The sequence below is a fragment of the Podarcis muralis genome, chromosome 13 (genome assembly GCF_964188315.1).
Source record: "Podarcis muralis chromosome 13, rPodMur119.hap1.1, whole genome shotgun sequence".
Taxonomy (NCBI): Eukaryota; Metazoa; Chordata; class Lepidosauria; order Squamata; family Lacertidae; genus Podarcis; species Podarcis muralis.
In genome coordinates, this window is record NC_135667.1 from 29,544,288 (window position 1) to 29,568,090 (window position 23,803).

A 23,803-nucleotide genomic window follows, 5' to 3' on the forward strand; every position below is an offset into this window, starting at 1 on the left:
TGATTAGCAGAGGTTCATGACAGGGGTGCTGACTTGAACAAAATATTGGGGGCCCCAGGTAAGCCCTGCCCCACGTAATTGATCACAAGACAATTATTTGAATGGCAATGCTCATCAAAAAAAATTTGGGGGGGGGGGAGGCACAAGGACAAAACTCTTAATATAATCTGCCCTGAAAAGTGGCCGATAAATACTTCTAAATAGGTAAATAAACTTGTGGGGGCTTTCTTGCAAGACTCACTGCCCTAGCTGCCTCCCCCTTTCTGTGCAGTACGGGCTCATTTGAATCCCAGCAGAGCCCAGGAACCTTTTGCCAGTACTAGGAATTGAATTGAGATATTAAAAACAGTAACAGTGAAGAAGTTGGTGCCATAGAGCATAGCCAGAGTGCTTACACAGCCAGCTCTATCACAGTCAAGATCCAAGGCCAATGAGGCATTTGCTAGTCTCAGTTCCAGCCCCGAGACCTTCTATATCTTGGAGATATTTCTCTTCTCTCCCCCCCCCCCCCCTTTATAAATGTGGGTCGCTTTCTTGTCCCCCTTCCTTTCTGTATCCTGCTATTTGTTCTTTATCTTTTTGGGGGGTTGTGGCGGGGGTTGTTCTTTGAGATCGTAAGCCTGTGGGCAGGACTTTCTTGTTCTGTACAGCACTTAATTTATAGGTGCTTAATTAATAATGACTATCATTTAAAGTAAAGCACCGGGTCTAAGCAAGCCAGTTTTGCTTTCTCTCTGGCTCGGCTCCAAGCCTGCCACTGGGTTATGGATTAAGTGCGGGGACGGCAAGTTGAGACGGGCTGCGCAGGGACTGCTGTGCCGAGAGAGGCATCTGTTGACCCAGCTGGGAGATGTGGAGTTCCGGCAGGGACAAGGTTCCTATTTATTCAGTGGCATCCTGCTGGCTCAGAGGTGGGGTTGTGTGTGTGTGTGTGTGTGTGTGTGTGTGTGAGAGAGAGAGAGAGAGAGAGTGTGTGTGTGTGTGTGTGTGTGTGTGTGTGTGTGTGTGTGTGCAGGTCAGCAGGAGCCCCCCCCCCCTCCAGTGGGGATGTCTGGGGTGTGTCTGACCGGGTTTCCTGTGCAAAGGGCTCAAGGAAAGCAAAGCCAAGGGGAATGGCCACCTCACTCCAGGCTGCTGAGTGAGGTGGCCATTCCCCTTGGAAGAAGGAAGGGAAGGTTCCCTTAGAAGCTGCACCAGAAACAGATTTGCAGCTGAGCTTTCTCTTTCCGTGCTTTTTTATATGTTGGGAGGAAAGAGCGGAGGTCTAGTGGGTTGAAGCAGAGAATGTGGAGAATCCTTCAAGACAACTGATTTCCACATAATGCACAATTTTATTTAACTTGTTGCATTTGTAGACTGCCCTTTTTCCAAGTGCATTGGATTGGGAACCCTTTCTGTCTCAGGGTTCCTGACTACAGGAAGCTTCCCAAGTGCGTTTGTTTTGCTGGTTGGTTGGTTGGTTTCTTTATCAAAACTATTTCTCTACAGCCCTTCCTGTAAACATCATAAGGCGATGTACAAAAATGCATTTAACTTACTTACAGAAGAAATAAAACAGTGGGGCCAACATGATGTTGAAATAGACATATTAAGTTATTATGGCCAATAGTCTGTTATCAATGGACTCTGCTGCGAAACCCCCTTCAGCTCTTCATTGTAAACATGCTCAATTCTGAACTCCCACTGATGTCAGTGTCTCCCACCCAAATTTTGATGGCCCCTCCAGATTGGTGGGGGTTCCTGCTACACAATAATGATTCATTAGTGGTGGATTTATACAGGGTGGTCCACACACCTTTCCACTTTATTGGTTGTTCTGCATTGTGTTACTGCACAATTGCCATCTGGAGGGGGCATCCTTAATGCTACAGTCAACAAAAGTGAGACCCTGCCCTCAAGAACATTTATGGTATGAAAAGTACCTTTGATAGAAAGGTACGGGACATGTACTGATTGGAAACAAAGCGGTATGACTTCCCCAATACTTTTAGCAGGCACAAACAATACTGAAAGCAGGATTGCATATAACTACCCTGATACCATAATGAGCACAAATAATCACAAATAAAAATTGGACATCTGTAGATCCTGAAACCCTTGCATTTTTCAGGCAAACACCTGCATGGAACTTTGGGGGCAATCGTGAGCAATCATCCTAAAATGGATAAGTGGTTGGTGCTAAATGAATACTGGATGTTTATTATTACTGTTGTTATTTTTAAGGTTCACTCGGATGTATTCTTCCCTCCCCCCCCCCCCAAAAAAAAAGGGTGCTCAACTGAATTGGATCACAGCTATGTCACGTGCACGACTGTGGATGGAACATAGCAGGATGAACATCTAGGAAAAGTGCCATATCCCCTATAGTGTGGGAAGTCGATTGCAGTTTTGCTTGCGGTGGGAGAGCAATGATTGATTAGCGCCAGGAGCCACCCGTCTGGAAGCAGCTCTTGTCCACATTCCGCAGCACACCATACTTGGCCTGCAGATGAGTGGCGTTTCGCAAAACCTCTTTGTTTTGCTCTGTTTGGCAGGAGAGGCTGTCCCAGCACCCCTCTCCTACCTGCCAGCAGCCACACTTAAGTATACAACCAAAACGCTCGTCCCATTTTTTTATTTTTTGAAATATGTGTGTGTTGGGGAAAGGAGGGAAGAAGGTCCTTCCTCCTCCTCACCCCACCTCCAGCGACATGCCACTGCGCATCAGAATCTTGTCAAATCCATACTTTGCCGGTGCTTGCTCTCTGCCAAGGAAGTTCTTAAATTATATAAAAGAGGCGATAAATTATTGACACCTCTCTCTCCGTCACTTTAATGGATCCGCTTCCTCAAATGGGAGCTGTGATTTATTCAGTGTACAGGGCTGGAGGAGGGGGAGGGTGTTCAAAGCGAGCCACTGCTACATGCTGGGCTTTGCTGAGCATTGGAAATGGCTCATCCCAGCCTCCATCCAGGGAGCACAGCTCCCATCCAAATGGTTTGTGTACCTGATAGACAGTGGAGGCCTTCCCCTAGTAATTTGGGCAGGTGGCTGTGCTAAGGGCAGGTTAAAGCATTCAGTAGGGGGTGGGTGAAACTCTCTCTTGTCCAGTTTTCTCCTTGGAGAACCCCCTGATGAAGTTTCCAAATGAAGAACCCCTGGGACACAGCTGGAAAACTACCGTTTTAGGATGTGAGGATGCAAACCGATATTTTCAACCCCAAAGGCCTGTGAGTTTTGGAGTCAACTCTTAAGGGTTTCAGGAAGGATCTTTCCCAGCCCCCTTACCTGACAGACAGGAGAGGTAGCTGGAGGTGTGTTGTGTTGAAATGGCAACCTTGGTTGTTCAGCGGGTGCCTTGTGCTCCTTTTCTATTTGTCTGCAGGTGTGTTCCCAATCCTGTACGGTGGTACCTCAGGTTAAGAACTTAATTCGTTCTGGAGGTCCGTTCTTAACCTGACACTGTTCTTCACCTGAGGTACCACTTTAGCTAATGGGGCCTCCCGCTGCCTCCATGCGATTTCTGTTCTCATCCTGAGGTAAAGTTTTTAACCCGAGGTACAATTTCTGGGTTAGCGGAATCTGTAACCTGAAGCGACTGTAACCAGAGCTACCACTGTATTTGCTTTGGTAACATTTGCAGGGGAGAATCGATGGGTGAGAAGGGAATGTGTTTTATTTTTCCTGCATTTTATCAATCATCCTTTGCACATGCCACCCCCCCCCCCCCGATATCCATTTCTTAACTGCTTAATTTCAGAGCTATTTCTGGCATGGGGGGTGCATTTGCAGGGGAGAGCCAGCAGATAAAGGGAGGATTATTTTTTCCCTTGGTTTTGTGTGGTTTATATCCTGCCCTCTGGAGAGATCTTTCCTCTTCACATGCCTATTTCTCCCTCACATTTTGAATCTTTGGGGTAGTTTGTGTTTACCTTTGGGGGTCATTTTCACATGTTAACATTAAGAACATCAGGTTACCACCCAACAGTTGCTAACAAGAGGCGTGGCTGATCCTTGGACCATGTGAAGCAATGACTAAGAGGAGAAGAGGAAGAGATCTTTTTTGAATAACAGCAGCCACCTCCCATAACTTTTCACAGTATCCCTTGTGTTAAAAAGGAATCAAGTGGCTGAATGGCCAGCAGTCATAGGAAAACCTGTTGCCTCACACGTGTGAATCCTGGGTATTAGGAATCCTGGGTATTGTAGTAGGGCTCTAATTGAAAGATTAATCCACAAAGGCTTCTGTTGTGGGGGGCCAGTTTTGATCTATGAAAGCAAATTCTAATTGGGCTATGAATAAAGGGCACCCTTTGGATGCTGTTTTGGGTCTGCTGTGTGCCTGTAATAGGGAACGGAGAAATATTAAAGGCAGCTCTCCCTTGTGTAACAGTGGGTGGCCACTTTGGTTGAATCTCAAGCTCTCCCACACTCCCTCCAGTATCTTACAAAGGAACCTCCATTGATGCTTTTTTTTGGTCCTATGCAACTGCACTTAATTAATGGATCTAATCGATTCATTTATAAAGTGGCACATTATTAATCAGCTAAAGTAATTCCTTGTCATCGGTTGACAGCCTCTTCTCTGATATTTCAGAAAACTTTCGGCATGCCCTTGGAGAAGCAGATTTGTTTCTCCCAGCCACAATTGTATCGTGAGTGAGCTCCTATTTTCCTCTGCCAAACGTTGAAGTGTGTGCAAATACAACACTTGAGGAGCACTGGCAGAGCAGAGGCCTCGAGCCTTTGAGGAAAGAGAGCGTCGTGACCCTACTGAACGCCTTGGGAAAACAGTCCTAAAAACCAACAAGTATATACTAAGTCTACAAGCGAGAGCTTTGCCCTGTAAAAACACTTCATTGCCTTGACTTTTTCTTCCTTTCTTTTTTTAAAAAAAGCTCCTCCCATCTCCCACCAATTTTTATATTTCATTCCTCAGTGTGAGGTGGTGGCCAAACAACTGTGGGGAAGAATCCCTATTGACTCACTTTGTCAAACAAAGGTGTGCTCTATAAACACAAAGGTAAAATGCCCTATTTGAGGCCTCCCAGGATCCTTTGTGGAGAGAGTGGGGGGCGGGGGGGAGAGTCACCTCCTCCCTGGTTTCGGCCTGAGCTTTGCCCTCCCGAAATCAATGGAAGTAGCGACTTGGGAGCAAGGGATGGGCATCTAACTTGAGAACAGGTATGCAAGAAAACAGAAGGCAGAGCTGGGAAACTCTATTTCTGTTATTCCCTAACAGACAGCATTTCTCATTTAAGCTCCTGGAAGAACAAATGCCTTTAGAAACTTAGGAACCTACCGAGTCAGGTGATTTCAGGCAAGCAACTTTTCCAGCCCTGTCTTTTGCAAGGAAAGCATGTTCTGTACGTCTGGGTTAAAACACTTCTTCTTCCCTTCCATTTTCACCTGGGGATGCTTGGTACCAGTGCTGTAACTAGTCGTTTCTAGGGCAGGTCCACATCACAACTTTAAAGCACATCAAAAACACCTTGACTTCCCTTCTCTCTCCCCCCCCAAAAAAAAGAATTCTGGGAGCTCAAGTTTCCTCCTAACAGAGCTACAATTCACAGTAACCTGAACAAATTATAGTTCCCAGGATTCTTTGGGAGAAGTCATGTGCTTTAAAGGTGCAGTGCATGTTGTGGCACCTGGACTAGTTAAGAATAGATTTACCTAGTGCTCTTGAGCAGGAACAAAAACCTGCCAGCCCTTGCTGTCCAGTGTTAGTGTAATTTCTTTTCCCGTACCAGAGTTATTCAGTGGTGGAATGCAATGAACTAGGTAAGGCTGCTGACCTAGGGCCAGTGAGGAGCTATATGACAGGGCCACTCTGGTCTGGTTTGCCAATAACACTTAAGTCTTGGTTTGTTTAACAAAACACAGGTGAACCCGGACGTGCAAACAAATGGTGGCTTGTTTCCCCAAAGTTTTCATTTGTTTTCCATCTTCTCTTGCCTCCTGCCTTTGCAGTTTGATGAGCGTCAGGGGTGGGGTGGCCAAACAAACCGTAGCTAAGGAAGGGTGCTGGGTTCATAAGTAACACCAAGCCATAGGTTCATAAGCCGAGGTTCATAAACCAAGAACAGACCATGGCTTCATACTGTGGTTTGTTGACAAGCAAGCAAGCCATAGTTATGTGCAAACCTTTCCCAACAGCTTGATGTTAAGCCATGGTTTTCGTCTATTATACAGTTCACTAGTTTACTCATATGTTTTATTTATTCTATTTATATCCTGCCTTTCTCAGTTGGTAGAGCATGAGGCGCCTTAATCTCAGGGCCGTGGGTTTGAGCCCCACATCGGGCAAAAAGATTCCTGCATTGCAAGGGGTTGGACTAGATGACCCTCATGGTCCCTTCCAACTCTGCAGTTCTGTGATTCCTTCAAGGAGCTTAAAAGTGCCATGCATAATTCTCCCCAATGAGCTTCATGGATAAGTGGGCATATGAGCCCAGGTCTCCCCAGTCCTGGTCTGACACTCTTGGCAATTACAGAATACTCTCGGTATATTACATGTTTTGCAGCCCTGCCCAGATTGTACCTGGGGCAGGTGCCCTTAAAGTCTCCCCTTCATCGCATTATTGCTCTTTCTCAGCCGGTGGATTTTGCTTCATGACAACAAGGATCTATGACCTCTTTTATTCGTCAGGCTTTTTAGTGTCCCCACACCCCATATAAAAGCACATTGAAAACGAAGCTGTTAAAAAAGTAATAATCAGCCGCTTAGGTTTACCCGTGGCCAACGAAAGCTGATTCAAGCAGGGAAAGATTTTAAAGGTTTCCAGAGGGGCAACTGCGATTTTATCTTGCAGCAAAAGCAAACCAAGAGCTTCAGGGGGCTGCAAAACGTATAATGGCATAAGCTTTCATCATATGAGGTGCGCCTGAATCCATGACATTATACAAATGGTGGTCTTTAAGGTGCTACAAGACTCTGATTGTTCTTAAACGAGGTTTGGGAGTCAGTGTTTCTCCACAGGGTGACCAGGTTACAGAGTTGTAGGACAGAGGTGGGGGCGATTGAGGATCTCTTTCCGTATGCCCTTTTTGTCCGAATGCTGTGAAAATGTATTAATTCAGAGGATGTTCTCAGCAGATCTGAGAGGCACATATTGAGTTAGGAAATGCTGTCATATTATTGCCTTGACTTCTCTTCAACATGCCACCATCAAAGTTGAAGCTTGCATAGAACTCATTTTCTTGTTCATTTGTTTCTTGTTCACTTCTGTTTATTGTACAAGGAGGAATCCAGGTGAGCTGGTTTTAATCTTGGAGGGCTGTTGTGATGTGACTTTCAAAAAAACCCCCAAACTTTATTGCAAGTATAACAGAAGGAAAATGAAAGAAGCAACGTCAGCTCACATAAACAGTAAAGAAAAATCCATCAATCCTAATTTGAACATGTATATTAATATAGGCAGTCGGTATGTCCAAATGGATATCCAAACAAGATTGATTACAATATATTTGTAGAAAGGGCAGTAATGGATGGGGGTTGCTTATCCTTCCAGCCTTGCAATACAAGTCTTTCTGCACACATAAGGGCTCTCAGGATTACCTTTAGTTGTTTGCTCCCACATTAGAGGAATATAATTTAAATGTTTGTGAACATCAGCAAACACCAAGGATTTTTCCAAAGCAAAAATAACGTGAACAGCAGTTTCTGACTCAGAAGAAGACACTTCAGGTCCTGCCTACATCATATGCCTCGAAGAGGCACGATCACCATTACACCACCAGCATCTGTCTGAACCAGCCAGTTTCTTCCTGTGAGTCCCTGGAATTTAGGGTTCCTCCACACTTCTGCTTGTGCCGTGGCCTAGAAAGTATGCATCTGAGCAGTTTTCTGCTTGATCCGCACTTTCTAGGCATGGAGCCATGCAGTTTTCCCCTCGCCCCCACTGCTTTCCAAGGGAGGACCCACTCTTTAGTAACAGATCGGAACAAATGCCAATCCAGGGAAAAATCCCAAATTGCTGTTTGCTCCAATTGAGCGCTAAAGCTGGGAGAAGAGGGAGTGTGCACAAGCCTGTTGTGTGGTGTGTGAAGGATTTTGCCTTAAAAGAGAGGGACCTGACTGGCAAGTGTGTAGCCGTTTGTGTTTTCTATCTACGCAGTTGATCAGTCTGTCTGTTATAGCAAGGCATGCAGGTGAATATCGAGACGCACGGGCTGGGTTTTGATTGGGGGAGCGGCTATTGGAGGTTGAGAAGGAAAGGGACACGGCGCTTGCGCTCATGGTTCGTATTTGCTTAGAGGAAAGGGAATGGTTGGGTCTCCATTGACCCCACTTGACATCCATTGCTCCCCTACTTAAATATCTAGCTTCTGTAAACTTGTGTCAGTCTTTTAAGGTGCCACCATTTTTGTTACAACAAGCTAGTTGTACCAATACCCCTCTTTGTCCAGATTTGGGGTGTGTAAAAGAAGATGCGCTTTGTGGATTTGCTTGTGATGGGGCAACCTTGTGTAGGAGTTTGCTTAATTGTGCCAGCTTGAGTCAGCTGTGTGTGTGTGTGTGTGTGTGTGTGTTAGTCTGTGGGTATCAAGCTGGAGAGAGGGATTTTTTTATGTCCTGTATTTTTATTTATCCACGTGGGCATTATTATTTATTAAATTTGTATGCCACCCTATGCCCATCGATGTTGGGGCAGTTTACAACATAAAACACAGAATACATTCAAAAAATAAAAACAAAGACAGCCCAATAAACCCCCCCCCATTCCACACTACATTTTAAAAGGGCACCAGGTCATAGATTTGTGGAGTGTGCATGCGCGTGCACACATATGATTGGATGGTCATGCATCGTTCCGAGTCAGTTTTCCCCAAAATGTATCAGCAGATGGATCAGAGAAACACACCATAAAGCAAACTTTATATGCAAGAGAACCTACAGTTATCGAAGAATTACATTCCACAGTGCTGGTAACAGAGTAGGCATGTTATTTTGTTAGTGTTTTAGTGGAATATGTGTTTTTCTGTGACACGCTTACCAGTTTGGTGGGGCTAAGGCTGCAGCCCTAAACACCGATGGTAGGAAATCAGGTACCATGAGCTCTGGAGGGCCGGATCCCAAATAATCAGAAGAACATAGGAAGCTGCCTTATACAGTGGCACCTCTGGTTGCGAACGGGATCCGTTCCGGAGGCCCGTTCACAATGTGAAAAGCCCACAACCTGAAGTGCTGTATCTGCGCAGGTGCGCGCTGCGATTTGGCGATGCGCAATTTAGCGTTCATGCGCAAGTGGCGAAACCCTGAAGTAACCCTTTCCGGTATTTCCGGGTCGCCGCGGGACGCAATCCGAAAAAACGTAACATGAAGCAAACGTAACATGAGGTATGACTGTACTGAATCAGACCACTGATCCATGCCAGAGGTTCGGCAGGGAATTTTTCCTAGTCCTTTGCTGGGGACTGAACCAGGCACCTTCTGCATTCAAATAATTACACTCAACAGTGCTAATAACGGCCCTTCCCAAATCATGCTTAGGATTAAAAAGGTAAAGGTACCCCTGCCGGTACGGGCCAGTCTTGCCAGACTCTAGGGTTGTGCGCTCATCTCACTCTATAGGCCGGGAGCCAGCGCTGTCCGCAGACACTTCCGGGTCACGTGGCCAGCGTGACAAGCTGCATCTGGCGAGCCTAATCCTAATGTTTAGGATTAGGCTGTAAATATAAATTGGGTTAGGATATGGCATACTGTACCATGAGGCAGATTACATCATGTCCACACTGTGTATATGAAATATATGTTTGTAGTATACACATGTGATAGAGGAGTCATCTGCCTTTTTTTGTGTCCAACTATATACACTTACTTCTAGTCTTCATTTGAGATTACAAACAAGCCGCCATTTAAGCCAAGGACCATAAAAAGCCCGAAATTCAAAACTCCAATTCTGACCACTTCCTCTTAAACAAATGTTTTAGACATTTACTTATTATTGGATAATCTGACAATGACCAATGTTTCTCCAGCCCCTATTCTAATGAAGTATTTTACTGTTTTTCCAAAATTTTGTAATTGGGGATTTAGAGAGCGGAAGAGAAAATTGTCTCAAATGTGATACATTATATTTTTTTTCTGCAAAGCAGATAAAAAACTAGTATTACCCAACAAACCAATAGAATATGTTGGGAACATTAACAGGCTTTTGAACACCATTGGCAAAACCCATGTCTTGCAAATGGAAGATGTCGGGTTTATTTCCTGGCATCTCCCTGAAAGAATCAGGAAGGAGGAAAGAGACAGCGCTGCGTTAGAGAGACAACTAGTCTGACCTGGAACAAAGCACACAGGTGTTAGATTTTCTGAGGGGTGTTTTAATGGAGATATCTTAGTACATTCTTGTGATAAACTGTCTTGAGCTTGGTCTAAAAAGGGGGGGAATTAAAATATTAAAGAGTACAACCACTGTGAAATTATCATGTGGGAGTCCCGTTGAAATTTAACAAGGGATGCATTAGAGAAGGTTTTGCTGGAATGTGACATAAGTGAAAATGCTGGGCTGCACTCCGTCCATCACAGGCACCATCCCAGTGCAAGGAAGGGATGGCTCAGAGGTGGCCACAGCAGAGCCTAGTTTTTCCCTCCTTGGTATCCGCACGTGGGCAGTCAGCATGCCAGGTCAATTCTGGAAAGGGGGCACTTTCTGCTCCATCAAGAAACATGAGCTCCGAAATGGGAGGTGTGCCCAAGTCTCTCATTCCCACGCAATCTTTGTTTGCACAGTGGGTGGAAGAGCGAAACAGAGCTCTGGTATGCGCTCTCTGGATTCTTCCAGGTACAAGTACTGTGTTCCTTGTGGACTAGATCACTGAACCAGGTAAAGGGCCTTCTCGGTAGTGGTACCTGCCCTATGGAACTCCCTCATATCAGATGCCAAACTGGTAAATAACTATATGACCTTTAGAAGGCAGCCCTGTACAGAGAAGTTTTTAATGGTTGATGTTTTATTGGGTATTATTATTATTATTGTTTGTTTGTTTGTTTGTAGTCCATCCATCTTACTGGGTTGCCTCAGCCACTCTAGGCGGCTCCCAACATATATAAAAACGTAATAAAACATTAAACCAGGCATCCCTGAACTCGGCCCTCCAGCTGTTTTGGGACTGCAACTCCCATCATCCCAGACCACTGGTCCTGTTAGCTAGGGATGATGGGAGTTGCAGTCCCAAAACAGCTGGAGGGCAGAGTTCGGGGATGCCTGCATTAAACTTTCAAAAGCTTCCCTATACAGGGTAGCCTCTAGATACCTTCTAAAGGTTATATACTTACTCATCTGATGGGAGGGCGTTCCACAGAGTGGGCGCCACTACCAAAAAGGCCCTCTGCCTGGTTCCCTGTATTTTGTTGGGAACCGCCCAGAGTGGCTGGGGCATCCCAGTCAGATGGGGTAGCATATAAATAATAAAATCATTATCATTAATATTAGTGTGTCAGATTCATTCTGTTAAAAATCTTGCAGAATCCTACCACCCTCCTATAGCACATGAAACCAAATGCAACTTTTCTTCAAAAAGAATTGTACAGTCATACCTCGGGTTACAGACACTTCAGGTTGCGTTTTTTTCGGGTTGCGGACCGCCAAAACCCAGAAGTACTGGAACGGGTTACTTCTGGGTTTCGGCGGTCGCGCATGCGCAGAAGCACTAAATCGCGCTTTGCACATGCACAGATGCACCTAATCGCAACCTGCGAGTGTGCAGATGCAGCGCTGCGGGTTGCGAACACGCATCCCGCATGGATCACGTTCGCAACCCGAGTGTCCACTGTACTGGATGTTTCTGTAGTGAAAGTGCGTTGTGAAATTATTTTGCGTGTGTATGCATATGCTGGAGCAGATTGGGGTGTGTGTTTGTGCTCTTTTTCTGTGAGGTGTGTGCTACAAAGCCATCTGCGTATGTGGTTCAGATCTGTACCAGTGTATGGGCGAGACTAGCCCATTCCTGCATTATCGGGCCTTTCTGGCCCAGGGAGATAATAGGTCCTGCCAGATCCGCACCCCCCACCCCAGCACTCCCCTTGACTCCTCTGCCATGACCCACCCCCCTCCTCTGGCGTGTCCATTGTCGAGTGCCATGGCCCTCTCTGGCCCCACAATGGCTGCCTTTGTGCGGCTGGTAGCTTGCCTCTTTTGTCAAGTGCCCTTTTTAATGCCTCGCTTCCCCTCCTCTTGGCCTCCAGGCAGCTCTGCTGATTACCTCCACCTCCCTCATCACAGTCTAGTCCCGGCTGTTTTCCAGGGGGCAAGTCAGGGGAGATCACGTCCCCACCGTCCGTCCGTCTGGGAAGAGGGAGGAATGTCCCTCCATTACGTTCCAGAGTTGTCCTCCTTTACACAGTGCATAATTAACTGGCAGAATGATGTGGTGTCCACTGGCTTAAAGTGGCTTTTTCCGAGAGGATTAGAGAGTGAGAGACATTCATGGAGGGTACAAATCTATCACGGGCTGTTGCAGTCAGGGTTCTGCTCCGGCAGAAACTTTCTGAGTTGCCTGTTCTTCATCTGCCCCAGCTCCTCCTTCCCTACGTTTTGTGTCTTGGCCTGGCTTACAAATACAAACTCTGCATTGAGGAAATGGGAAAAGCAGCTGCAGCTAAACTGCAGTTCTTTGTTTCCCGGAAGACCTATAATATAGTCAGGACGGATCCAGGAAGCTGTGTGTTGTCTCATTTGAATGCTGGTTCAGCTGGATTTTTGAAACCACAGCTGATGGGGAACTGATCTTTTTACGCTTCCAATGGAGGGTGGCCAGGTGAAAATAGAGTAGGAGTCCTGCACCTTTTGCGGTTGTGTCAGCCCATTGTCCTGCCCCCAAAGTCACCTCTAAGGCAGGTTTATTTTGTGAGGGGTGGGTGGGTGGGGAGAGCATTGTCTCTATCTGTTGGCACATTCTGGAAGCCCAGCCTAAGTTTTTACAGTGGTGCGGAATATCTAAGCTTTTAAAAAATTCAAAAGCCATTTTGGACTGAGTTCTCTCAAGGGAGTTGTGGGTACTGCTTAATTTAGAGCAGAGCTGCTCTAAAATGAAGTCCTGGCCCTTAACTCTTTAAGGAGATGGGATCAGACTTCAGAGGTGAGGAGAGGGCATTTCATACATGCACAGAAGCACTCTTTTATTAACTTGTACCTAAAAAGGGGCCCAGGGACTAGGATGAGAGGAGGTGCTGCTAAATAAATGTTGCTGAACGAAGAGGGGTAGGGCTGTGCGGGTTCAAGATAAATAGGGCATGCAAGAAATTGATTCTACTTGCCCCACGGCCCCCGCCTACTGCAGTACGCTGGAAAAGATGGGGGAGACTTTTCTGACCCTAAAATAGTGGCTCTGCACACATGGTAACAGCTCTCTCTTTTTTTGCAGTGTGGCCTGGGGAATTGTGACAGGTTTTCTTGCAAACATCCCCCCCCCAAAGAAAATATTCTGCTGGCTAAATTGGGAGGGGTTGCCAGGGGCTGTGACAGGGGAAGGGGGCAGCAGGGCTCCCCGTCTTTTGAGAGAGATTCCAGAAGCCCTGACCTCCCCTCCGCACCTGCAGTTTTCACCAAAGAATACGACCTCTGTTTGCTGCCTTTGGGTGGGAGGTGGGCACCCTTGGCTCTGGCCCAGCAAGGGCATGTCGGAGAGCAGTTAATTTGCGCCTCCGTGGGCATAATTGGGTGACCCGACAGCCGTCCTGTTGGCAAGGGGAACAGTCATCTCGTTGTTCTAGCTACTGGCTTTCCCTTTTGTCTTTGCCCCAGGCGATGGGGGGCTGGGAACAATCCATTGTGAACTGTACATTCCCTGTTCTGGGGCCTCGGCCCGCTTTGCAGGAGGTGTCCCACCCCCCCCCCCTCACCCTTATGGCAACTGCCCCATTTTGACGAATAAGGGATTTAGGACAAGCTGGGTGACTGGGGGCAAAATATCTTGACAGTGAAGGACGTCAAAACTTTCTACGAAAGCCTGAAATGAACTGAAACTTTATAGTAGGACATGAGATGATGGTCAGTTTGCATAGCAAAAGGGAGTTGCTAGGGATGAGAGTATCTCTTCCATGAAACTCTTGCAGGGCTTGGAACCATTCTGTAGAACAGGAGAGTGCTGAGGTAAAAGCATATTATTTATTTGCATTTATTTCCCACCTTTTCCTCCAAGGTGGCATACATGGGTCGTTGTCGTCCCTCATTTAATCCCCACAACAACCGTGTGAGGTAGGTTAGGCTAACAGGGAGTGACTGGGCCAAGGTCACTCAGTGAGCTTCATGGCTGAGTCGGGATGTGAACCCTGCTCCCCCAGGCTCTGGTCCGACACACTAACCACTATACCACACTGTCTTTCATACAGAGGCGAATAATCATGCATTCCTGTAGAAGGGACATTACAGCTTGCAGGATATTTTTTTTATTGCTTTGAATAAATATATATTACCCCATATATTATCCCATTGAAGAAAACCAGAGCTGCAGGAAAAAACAAAACTTGGCAGTGTCTAAAAGTGTTTCACGATTATCTTGGTAGCATCGGCGCAGGATGTGTGGCAAAACTGCAGATGTTATAAAGCAAGGGTGGGGAAGCTTATTCAAGGCAACAGATGTGACTCCTCTATCTTTGTACAGGAGGCTACATTCCTGTCAGGCAAGAGGCATTATTATCACCGGTCAAGGAGATGTTTCAGCACAGTAAAGGGGGTGGCCTGGGGAGACTCCCTAGGATGGGATGGAGAGGCAAAGAGGGCCTCATTCAGACCCCTGCTTTGAAGAAGTGTAGCTTGTTTCCAAGGCAATGTCTAAAATCCCTGGTAGAGGACAAGGATCCTGAGACCACATTAAGGGTAGCCAAATTCTGTGTGATTGCCATAAAACTTAGGGAACAAGCTGTGCTATCATAAGGATTAAGGTTTTAAATGATAATTTTAGGTTATATGTTAGTGACTAAGTTTTAATTTATATATTTTTAAACTGTTGCTATATCTGTATTGTCCCTGTTATACCTAATTGCAAATTCAAATGTATCCCTAACGTGTTTTATGACTTCCTTGATATTGTATGTGGGCTGGAACTGGTCTGTGACCAAAATAATAAAATTTGTTCGTTCTGGTTCATGGGGTCACGGAGAGTCGAACACGACTAAGATGACTAAACAACAACAAAAGCTTTTAAAATTACATATATTCAAGTTGGGGACATTCCTGGTGACTTCATATAGTAGCCTTTAACATTTTCAGACCGTGGATGCACTTTTAACCCCATGTGTGCATCTGGTGACCCTCTTCTTAATTTGTCATAGTGTGTGCTGGTGGTGCTGCTGCTGTGGCCAGGCCCAGTTGTGGGTCTCAACCCACCAGTTGAGGGTCAGTGGTCTATGATGCAAAAAGCAGCACGGGGACCTCTAGATGCCATTGGGACTCCCAACTCCCATCAACTCCACCACCACCATTGGCCATCCTGGGAGTTGGAGTCCATACTGGCTGCATAAGAGACCACCGAGGGCAGGCAGGGCTTAAACTTGTTTAAATGTAGAAGCGTTGTGTGCTGGGAGACATCAATAGGTGTCATGGCCAAACAGGAAATTGGAGGCAAGCAGGGCACCACCGCTGACTTTTCTAAGCAGAACAAAGAGGTCTGATAATGCTAAAGGTCGGAAATGGTTGATTTCTGAATAGAGCTATAGGGAATAAATCTAAACCGTTGCCACCCTTGAATCATAAGAGTTGGATCATCTAGTCCAACCCCCTGCAATGCAGGAAGGTGCAGCTGACCCTTACGGGGATTGAACCTGCAACCTTGGCATTATCAGCACCACACTGAGCTATCAGTCCTGACAGTTAATACCTCAGAATGCAGTGTGTTTCCTTCAGGTTTCCTGGGTTTATTCTCCAGGTTTAAGAGAGCTGGGTAGCCGGAGAGAAAATTAATAGGGCTCTCAGAGCTTAAATGTTCCCCTTCCACTGTATCTTCCTAGACTCGACTCCATTTTTCCATAGCTAGAAACATGGCATAGCTGCCTTTGCTCCAAAATGTTCTGCTTTTCCCTTCTTCTTAAGACTCCATTGCCCTCCAAAAAGAGCCCTCCCTCTCCTCGCAACAAACCAGCTCCCTTTCCCAACACCAGAAGCAGGCCCCAAAACCCCTGCTTCCAACTGAATGCTAATTTATACCTTCAGGCATATTCATGTGGTAAATATCTTTTCCTGGACGCTACCACTTCAGACTGAAGATGAGGTAATTGCATCCTAAAGAAAACAAACAAAACTGGAAACCTTACATGTACAAAATAAGCATGAAAGGGGAAGTAAATATGTTTCAGCTTGCCCTGTTCCCTGATGCGCTGCCTTTCTGTGTGCAGGGAGTGAGCATTCTAATATACCCCACACACTCTCACACGCTTCCTCCTGAAGTTGTACAGTCCAGGAAAAGCTTGATGATTTGATTCTGCTAAATGTATTACTTGGCCCTCGTTAGAATCCCGTCTTGGCTTCCTGCCTGGTTCCTTGTTTTACTCATGAGCCCAACCCAACAGACTCTTTGCAGACTTGAGGAAACAACCCAGGAGTCCAGGTTACACTAGCTATAATGACAATTGTGATAAATGAGCAATTTTGAGTCAGGGCTTCGTCTCAGACCTGTTTTCTGTTCAGCAGTGGAACAAATGAAATAACAAAGGGTGTTTCTGAGCATCTGTAGAGTGCCCCTCTCTCATCACTGGCTTAACCACAACCAGTCCCCTATGTATCTGGGATTATGAATGCAGTCATACCTCAGGTTACAGACGCTTCGGGTTGCACGATTTCAGATTGCACACCGCGCCAAACCCGGAAGTACTGGAACGGGTTACTTCCAGGTTTCGACGCATGCGCAGAAGTGCTAAATCGTGCTTTGCACATGCGCAGAAGCGCCAAATTGCGACCCACGTTTGTGCAGGCGCGGCGGGTTGCGAACGTGCTTCCCACACAGATCATGTTTGCAACCCGTGCGTCCACTGTAAAGGGCTTCCAGGAGAGACAGTCTCTCCCTTTTGCAATTCAGCACTGGCTCCAACCTGCTGGGCTCTCAACCTTTCTCAGAATTAGGAATAGAATCCAGCATCTTAGTTGCTCAGATAGCCATGTGCCTCTGTGTCTCCCCTGTGGTTGGCTTTGGGCCACACTAGGGTGTGTGTGCGCGCATGTTGGGGTAAGGATGGGAGGGGGAATCAGCCTTGTGAGACCTTGCATTTGGGGCCATCAGGGTGAGGACGTCATGAGCCGTGAGTTGGTGCAAAGTCCTCAGGGTGCATTCCCCAGCTGTGAGCCTCTTCCTGCGCAGAGGCCCCACTCAAACGAAACCCCTTTCATGTCTAATCTCCTGGCATGCGCCAGCCCTTTTGTTTGGCAGGCCACATCCTGGCTCTATTCCCTGCAAGGTTTGTGTGTGTGTGTGTGTGTGTGTGTGTGTGTGTGTGTGTGTGTATAAGGGGCTTTTTATTTTTTTAAAAAAGTGGTTAAGAAGGGGGGAGCTAATCAAACCCATCCTTGGGGGACTGGCCTGGAGGCCTTTCCCATCTGAAGGCCTGCTCACCCTGCGCAGGGCCAGGCCTTTTAATATCCTGTCTGACTGGTTTACTCCGGACTCCGGCTTGAAGAAAAACATCGGCAGACATCCTACAGGAAAGGGGCTGTGGGTGTGCAGCCAAGCGCCTTAACCTTTTCATGCCTGGGGGAGCGGAAAACGCATCGCACATGTGCAGGCTGTGTTTCTTTTCATTGCTGCCCTTGTTTTGCGACTGTGCCCATGCAAGTCCGCGCATTTGCACGGCCACAGCTTCTCGTCTGTTTTTATTGACAAGCTGCTCTGACCTATCTTGCCTTTTGACAACTGTGGCAAAAAAAGAAAAGAAAAGAACCCAGCATTTGGTTCCCTGTCTTCCTTCCATGGCTGGTCTTGACCCCATGTCTTGCACATGCCAGCACATCCCCTCTGGTGAGCTGTCTTGAATCCAGGAGTCGTGGGAACCAAAACATTTGAACAAGATTGTGCCAGGGTGGAGGTGAGATCAGTAAACTTTTGTGTGTGTGTGCGTGTGCGCACGCGCGCACGTGCGTATACACACACACACAGAGCATTTCATGGGACTGGAGCCTAGAAGCTTGGAGGGAGGTTTCCCTCTTGAGTCCACCTCTCTGCTAGGTCAGATTTTCCTTAAAAGATTCCATGTGGCTCCATTTTGTGGCATACAAGTTGAACAGATCGGATGGGGGTGCATCTCAGGGCCTGCCGTCATGTTACACTGGATTACAGTTAGTTTTTATGCTGCTTTCCAGCTAGGACAGCCCCAAGGCTGCACATGCAAGTTAAAAGCGCAAAATAAAACAATAAAACACCAATTAACAAACAAGACTTATCGAGAGAGGGGGGAAAACAATAGTGAGTCCTGATAACATCTTAGAGAAACAGAAGCAGGATGAAATCAGGGGCCTCGCGCAATGAACACAAGTTGTCCTCGTAAAACTCCAGATGGTAAGATGGCCTTCAACATCCATTGGGAGGAGTGGAGGGAAGAGTCTGTAAACAGACCCTCCAAGGGAAGGAGGTTCCACAGCCTAGGAGCCACCATGGAGAAGGCTCATCGTCCTTTGTACAATGGCAGGACATGGAGCAGAAAACCCTGCAAATATCTCAATGGTCTAGCAACCTCCTTTGGAAACAAGAAGTCCAAGTTGCTTTGGAATTTGAAACAAACTGGGAGCCAGAGTAGTTCAAAAATAGAAAAGCAGTGGCTTCCACGTGGTGGACCCCAGGAAAAAGCACTTGGCACCAGTTGTAGTTTCCAGACATACTTCCATGTAGACCTTACTAGACCAACCATAGATGTGACCAAAGCATGAGTGATAGTGGCTGTCTTCTTCAGGAAGGGCTGTGATGTTGGTTTGTTTTGGGGTGGAATTTTTTAATTGAGGCATTTTTATCCCACCTTCACTTCCATAAACTTAGGGCATGTTTACATTAGACTGGGAGAGAAGAGGGAGGGAGGGAGGGAGGGAGTCTGACCTGTCACTCAGGAAGCTTCATGGCTAAGTAGAGATTTGTGACCCAGGCCCAGTGCTCTAACCAATACCAGGGGTCAGCAAACTTTTTCAGCAGGGGGCTGGTCCACTGTCCCTCAGACCTTGTGGGGGGCCGGAGTATAATTTGGAAAAAAATGTGAACGAATTCCTGTGCCCCACAAATAACCCAGAGATGCATTTTAAATAAAAGGACACATTCTACTCATGTAAAAACACACTGATTCCCGGACCGTCCATGGGCCGGATTAGAAGGTGATTGGGCTGGATCTGGACCCCGGGCCTTAGTTTGCCTACCCATGCACTCCACCACCCTGGCCCACCTGCCCGAGCTGTGCAAAAGTACTTCTGGCTACAGCCACCACTTGAGCATCCAGGAGCACAGGATAATCCCAAAACCATGTGCCAGACTCTTGAGAAGGAGGATCATCCCATCCGGAACAGGATAAATACCCATCCTTAGATCAGCTTCCCTGCTGGCCAGCAGCACCTCTGTCTCGCCTTGCATTGTTTCGCCACCTCCTGTCCTCAGCTTCCTTTAGGCACCTTTTTCATTTTGCCTGCTGAAAGATCTGTATAACTCCAGAGCTTGTGTGCTTTTTATGCCAACAGATTTTGGATTCAGTAAAATTAAGCTCACCTTGCTCTGCTGTCTTTTGGCAGGAGGGAGCTCCCTCCTTAACTAATCCTTCAAGTTGGCCCCTCAGAATCTTGGCTTCCCATCCCATTTTCTGTAACCCATCTCAGACCCCTGCTTCCTTCTCTGAGATGGGAATAATATCCAGGCTTTTAGCTGCATCCTGTTATAACCAGCCTAGACCTGCTTCCTTCTGCATCGGTGGCTGGGAGTCCAGATTCCCAGGCTTTTCTTCCTCTAGGGATCATCCGTAGGATATATTGCATTTTAAATGTCTTCTAAAAACCCTTTTCTACCTTCCGTCACACTTCTGCACCATTTCTAACCAGCACCGAAGGTCTCGTTTGTCGCAACTGCATTATCTCTCCCCACCCACAGAGAAATGTGACATACTTTATAGGGGATTCCCTGCCTCATATCACAGACACAAGATTGCACTCTTGTAGTCAGTGTTAATTAACTTGGAGCAACCACGCAACAACTATTCACACCCCCTTTTGCCCTAGAAGAACCCCGGTTATTTTGCTAAACTCCCTTGCTAAGCATATATGCACTCTGTGAAAGCACAGAGGCACTTTGGTCTGTACAATAACAGTGTGTGTGTATATGTCTGTCTGTCTGTCTGTCTGTCTGTCTGTCTGTCTGTCTGTCTCTCTCTCTCTCTCTCTCTCTCTCTCTGTGTGTGTGTGTGTGTGTGTGTGTGTGTGTGTGTGTGTGTGTCTCTGTGTGTGTGTGTTTCTGGCATTAAATTGCAGGTTTTGTTGTTGTTTTTAAGACAAGTGTCCGGATTGTTTTATCGTCCTCCTTCCCAAAAGCAAACCCTTTCCCTTCCGGATCCAGGAATCCAGCAGCGTCAAGTCACTACTGCGCTGCCTCCCTTTCCCCCTCCCCACCACCCCGCCCTGTTCTGTTGAGCTGCTGTGCCAAGCATGTAAAGCTCCTGGGATTGGCTGTGTCTGGCTCAATCCCACATCTTATTTCTCTGGCCTGAAAATGTCAAATCGCATATCGCTGCGGTGCCATCCCACCCTTGCAGAGAGCATGCTGGAGGCGGCTTCCAAAGCTTCCAGGCCTTCGGGCATCCCTGTTTAGGGTTACTCTTCCCTACTGGGCTGTCCTGTTCCCACTTCTCAGTGTTTCTCAGGGAGGGTATCTTACGTAAAGGCTTTACGGTTGCAGAATCTGCCTGCTAAAATATGAGCAGCTGAGCAGCATCCCTCCAGGACAGAGCGCTGGGGCAGCTCAGGCTCCAATCCTGCTGTTGAAACCACAGAATGGTTTTCCCAGGAGGCCAGCTGACATTTGTACAGTGGTACCTCGGGTTAAGAACTTTATTTGTTCTGGAGGTCCGTTCTTAACCTGAAACTGTTCTTAACATGAAGCACCACTTTAGCTAATGGGGCCTCCCGCTGCTGCTGCACCACCGGAGCACGATTTCTGTTCTCATCCTGAAGCAAAGTTCTTAACCCGAGGTACTATTTCTGGGTTAGCAGAGTCTGTAACCTGAAGTGTCTGTAACCTGAAGCGTATGTAACTCGAGGTACCACTGTACTTGGATTTGCCTCTGATTAGCAGCCGTTGCATGATCTGTGGGGGGCCCACTCCACCCCAGTTTTCTAAGTTCAGTCAAGACAAAACCCCAAATTCAGTGCAAAGGATACAAATTGATAACCAAACAGCAATTGTTTTAGAATGTAATCTTCCTTGCATCCTGCGTTAGTATCCCTGCAGAGAATTTGGAAGGGTTTTTCTTTTTCTTTAGGGCAGTTAATAGTAGGCAGGACCAAGTAAGATATTTTTGTGCGCAAATGTCTCAAGAGCACATATCCTTGCTCCTTCCTTGTCTTGCGTCTATTTCCCATCACAGATCAAATGTGTGAATGGACCATGTCACAGATCAAACGCCATGGACACAGCTTTCATTTCTCCTCACATCACCTTGCATGCAATGTTTTTTCCGTGGAAACTGTTCACACATTCAGCTCCAGCCAAGCATTCAGTCCTCAAACATAGGGGAGACAAGTGACGTATGAACACAAGGCCCATAAGTGGCATTATGAAAGTGAATTGGCCGGGTGATTTCATCATGTAGGTTCTAGGCAGACTCCCCACCCCTCACCCCAAATGCAGCCTCTTCTGTTTGCGTATTTAGGCCCTGAGGAGCTCACCTGATTTCTCTTTCTCTTTTTTTCTGCAGCCATTGAAACGCAGAGTACCAGCTCGGAAGAGATTGTGCCCAGCCCCCCTTCACCGCCCCCACTGCCCCGAATCTACAAGCCCTGCTTTGTGTGCCAGGATAAGTCTTCTGGCTATCACTATGGGGTCAGCGCCTGTGAAGGATGCAAGGTGAGAACAGAAAGGGCAGCTGGGAAAGGAGGACACCTACACTGCAGGGGAAAGACATCGGGGGGGGGGGGAGTGCCAATTGGTTGGGTGTGTGAGTTGCAGTACAGTTTTTTAGCTGCCAAGACAGACCACAGACCACAAAAGAGGAGCCATGAACATGGAACTCTTGAGAGAGGTACTGCGATGTAGTGGGGACGATAAAAAGTGAAGCACACCACATGTTCACTCCTTCTGGCTGGCGTGTTTCCCCCCGCACAGAGGCCTTGTTGCTAGGCCCTATTGAAAGTCACACAAACACCCTGTTTCCCTGTTGCTACCACCTGCTCCCCAGCTATTAGGGCCAGTACTGCGATGCCATGTCCCATAATAATCTGACGCCACTAAGTTTAGGTTTTGCCCCTATCCCATGGGTATAGGGGGGTAGAACAGTGTTCACGCAGAGCTTAGAAGCCAAGCTCTGCACCCTTCCATGCTAGGAGGAATTATTATCACTATCATTGTCATTGCTAATATTATTATTGTTAGAATTTATTACCCGCTCCTCAACCTAAGGTCCCAGGGTGGCTTACAATTTTAAAAGCCTCATTGATATTAAAGCACAATATTAAAAATAGTGCAAAACAACTTAAAATTACAAAAAAAAAAAACACACACACACACAAGCTGAGTCCTGAAAATAATACATCTCAAGTATCAAGAGGCATGTCTTCAGCAGTGGAGATTTCTGGGCACCAGGTTGGCAACCACAGTATAAAAACCTTTGCCTTAGTCCATAGTTAAGGCCATTTCCACTGTGTGCGTTTTTCCTTCTTGCATACTGAGACAAGAGAATTGTTGTAAGATCAAGCAACAGTCCAGCAATGTAGTTAAGGTTATGAGATTATAGTGTTGGAAGGGACCCCCAGGGTCATCTAGTCCAACCCCCCCCCCCGGCAAATAGCTAATTCCATCGTCGTGCCTGTAGGGTTGCCATATTTTGAAGAGAAAAAGAGAAAAAAAGAGGACACGCTTGCCGACTTCTACTTTTAACTATGGATTGCTAGGATGACCTTCACTTTCCAAACCCATGAAAAAGAGGACATGTCCTGGAAAAAGAGGACACATGCCAACCCTAATTATCGATAGTTCTGGTTCTGCTTGAAAGTGGAGGATAGCTGGTGTGGGCACAAGGGTGTGTTTTAGTATATTCACAAGACTTGTGTTCACTCTTCTTTTTCAAAATTTCCATTTTTCCCTCTTTCTTTCTGCTAAGAGGATGAGCTCTAGTTGCTCTACCTGTGTGTGCGCGCACACACACACACATGCCCTCACTTGCACTGGGCTTGGCAGGGTGACCCTGTAGATCGGGCTGGCAGAGATCAGCCTGAGCGGGCAGGCGCTGTGCTATGTGCTCAGTCCCCAGCAGCAAATCCCTTCCCTCTGGCTCATTAACACGAGGCCCTTTGTGCCTCTGGTAGCCTGGAAGAAAGGCCTTTCTCCTTCCCCGCCAGGAGTCTCCTAATCTCATTAGAGGGACGTGGCAATGTTGTCTTCGCTCCCCTCTGCCATTGAGTAGCCGGGCCTCTGCCACGGCCACCCCCAAAGCAATGGGCCTCAACTTCTGACTGTGTGCCTGTCCCAGTTGCTTGCAGGGTCGGCCCTTTTCTTTTTGGTTTAGCACTTAAGAGAGCCTCTGACATTTAGTTCTCTTGAGAATGTGCAACATCGGGCTGTTTATATTCTGCACCCCAGTGTAGTTTCAGAGAGGAGGCAGCAATCCTGAGAGTCTCGGGTTTCTAGCCCTCATGTGTAGAACAATGTTTGCCC

The 23,803-nt window shown here is 46.9% G+C and overlaps 1 protein-coding gene across 4 annotated transcripts in view; it reads left to right on the forward strand.

The window, feature by feature from the left end:
• RARA (retinoic acid receptor alpha) overlaps positions 1 to 23,803 on the forward strand; it is a 201,533-nt gene that overhangs the window by 164,114 nt on the left and 13,616 nt on the right. For all 4 annotated transcript variants that reach the window (XM_028704076.2, XM_028704075.2, XM_028704074.2 and 1 more), the window contains one exon: positions 21,849 to 21,997. In XM_028704076.2, coding sequence (XP_028559909.1) covers positions 21,849 to 21,997 — 149 coding nt within the window. The remainder of the gene's footprint in view (positions 1 to 21,848; positions 21,998 to 23,803) is intronic.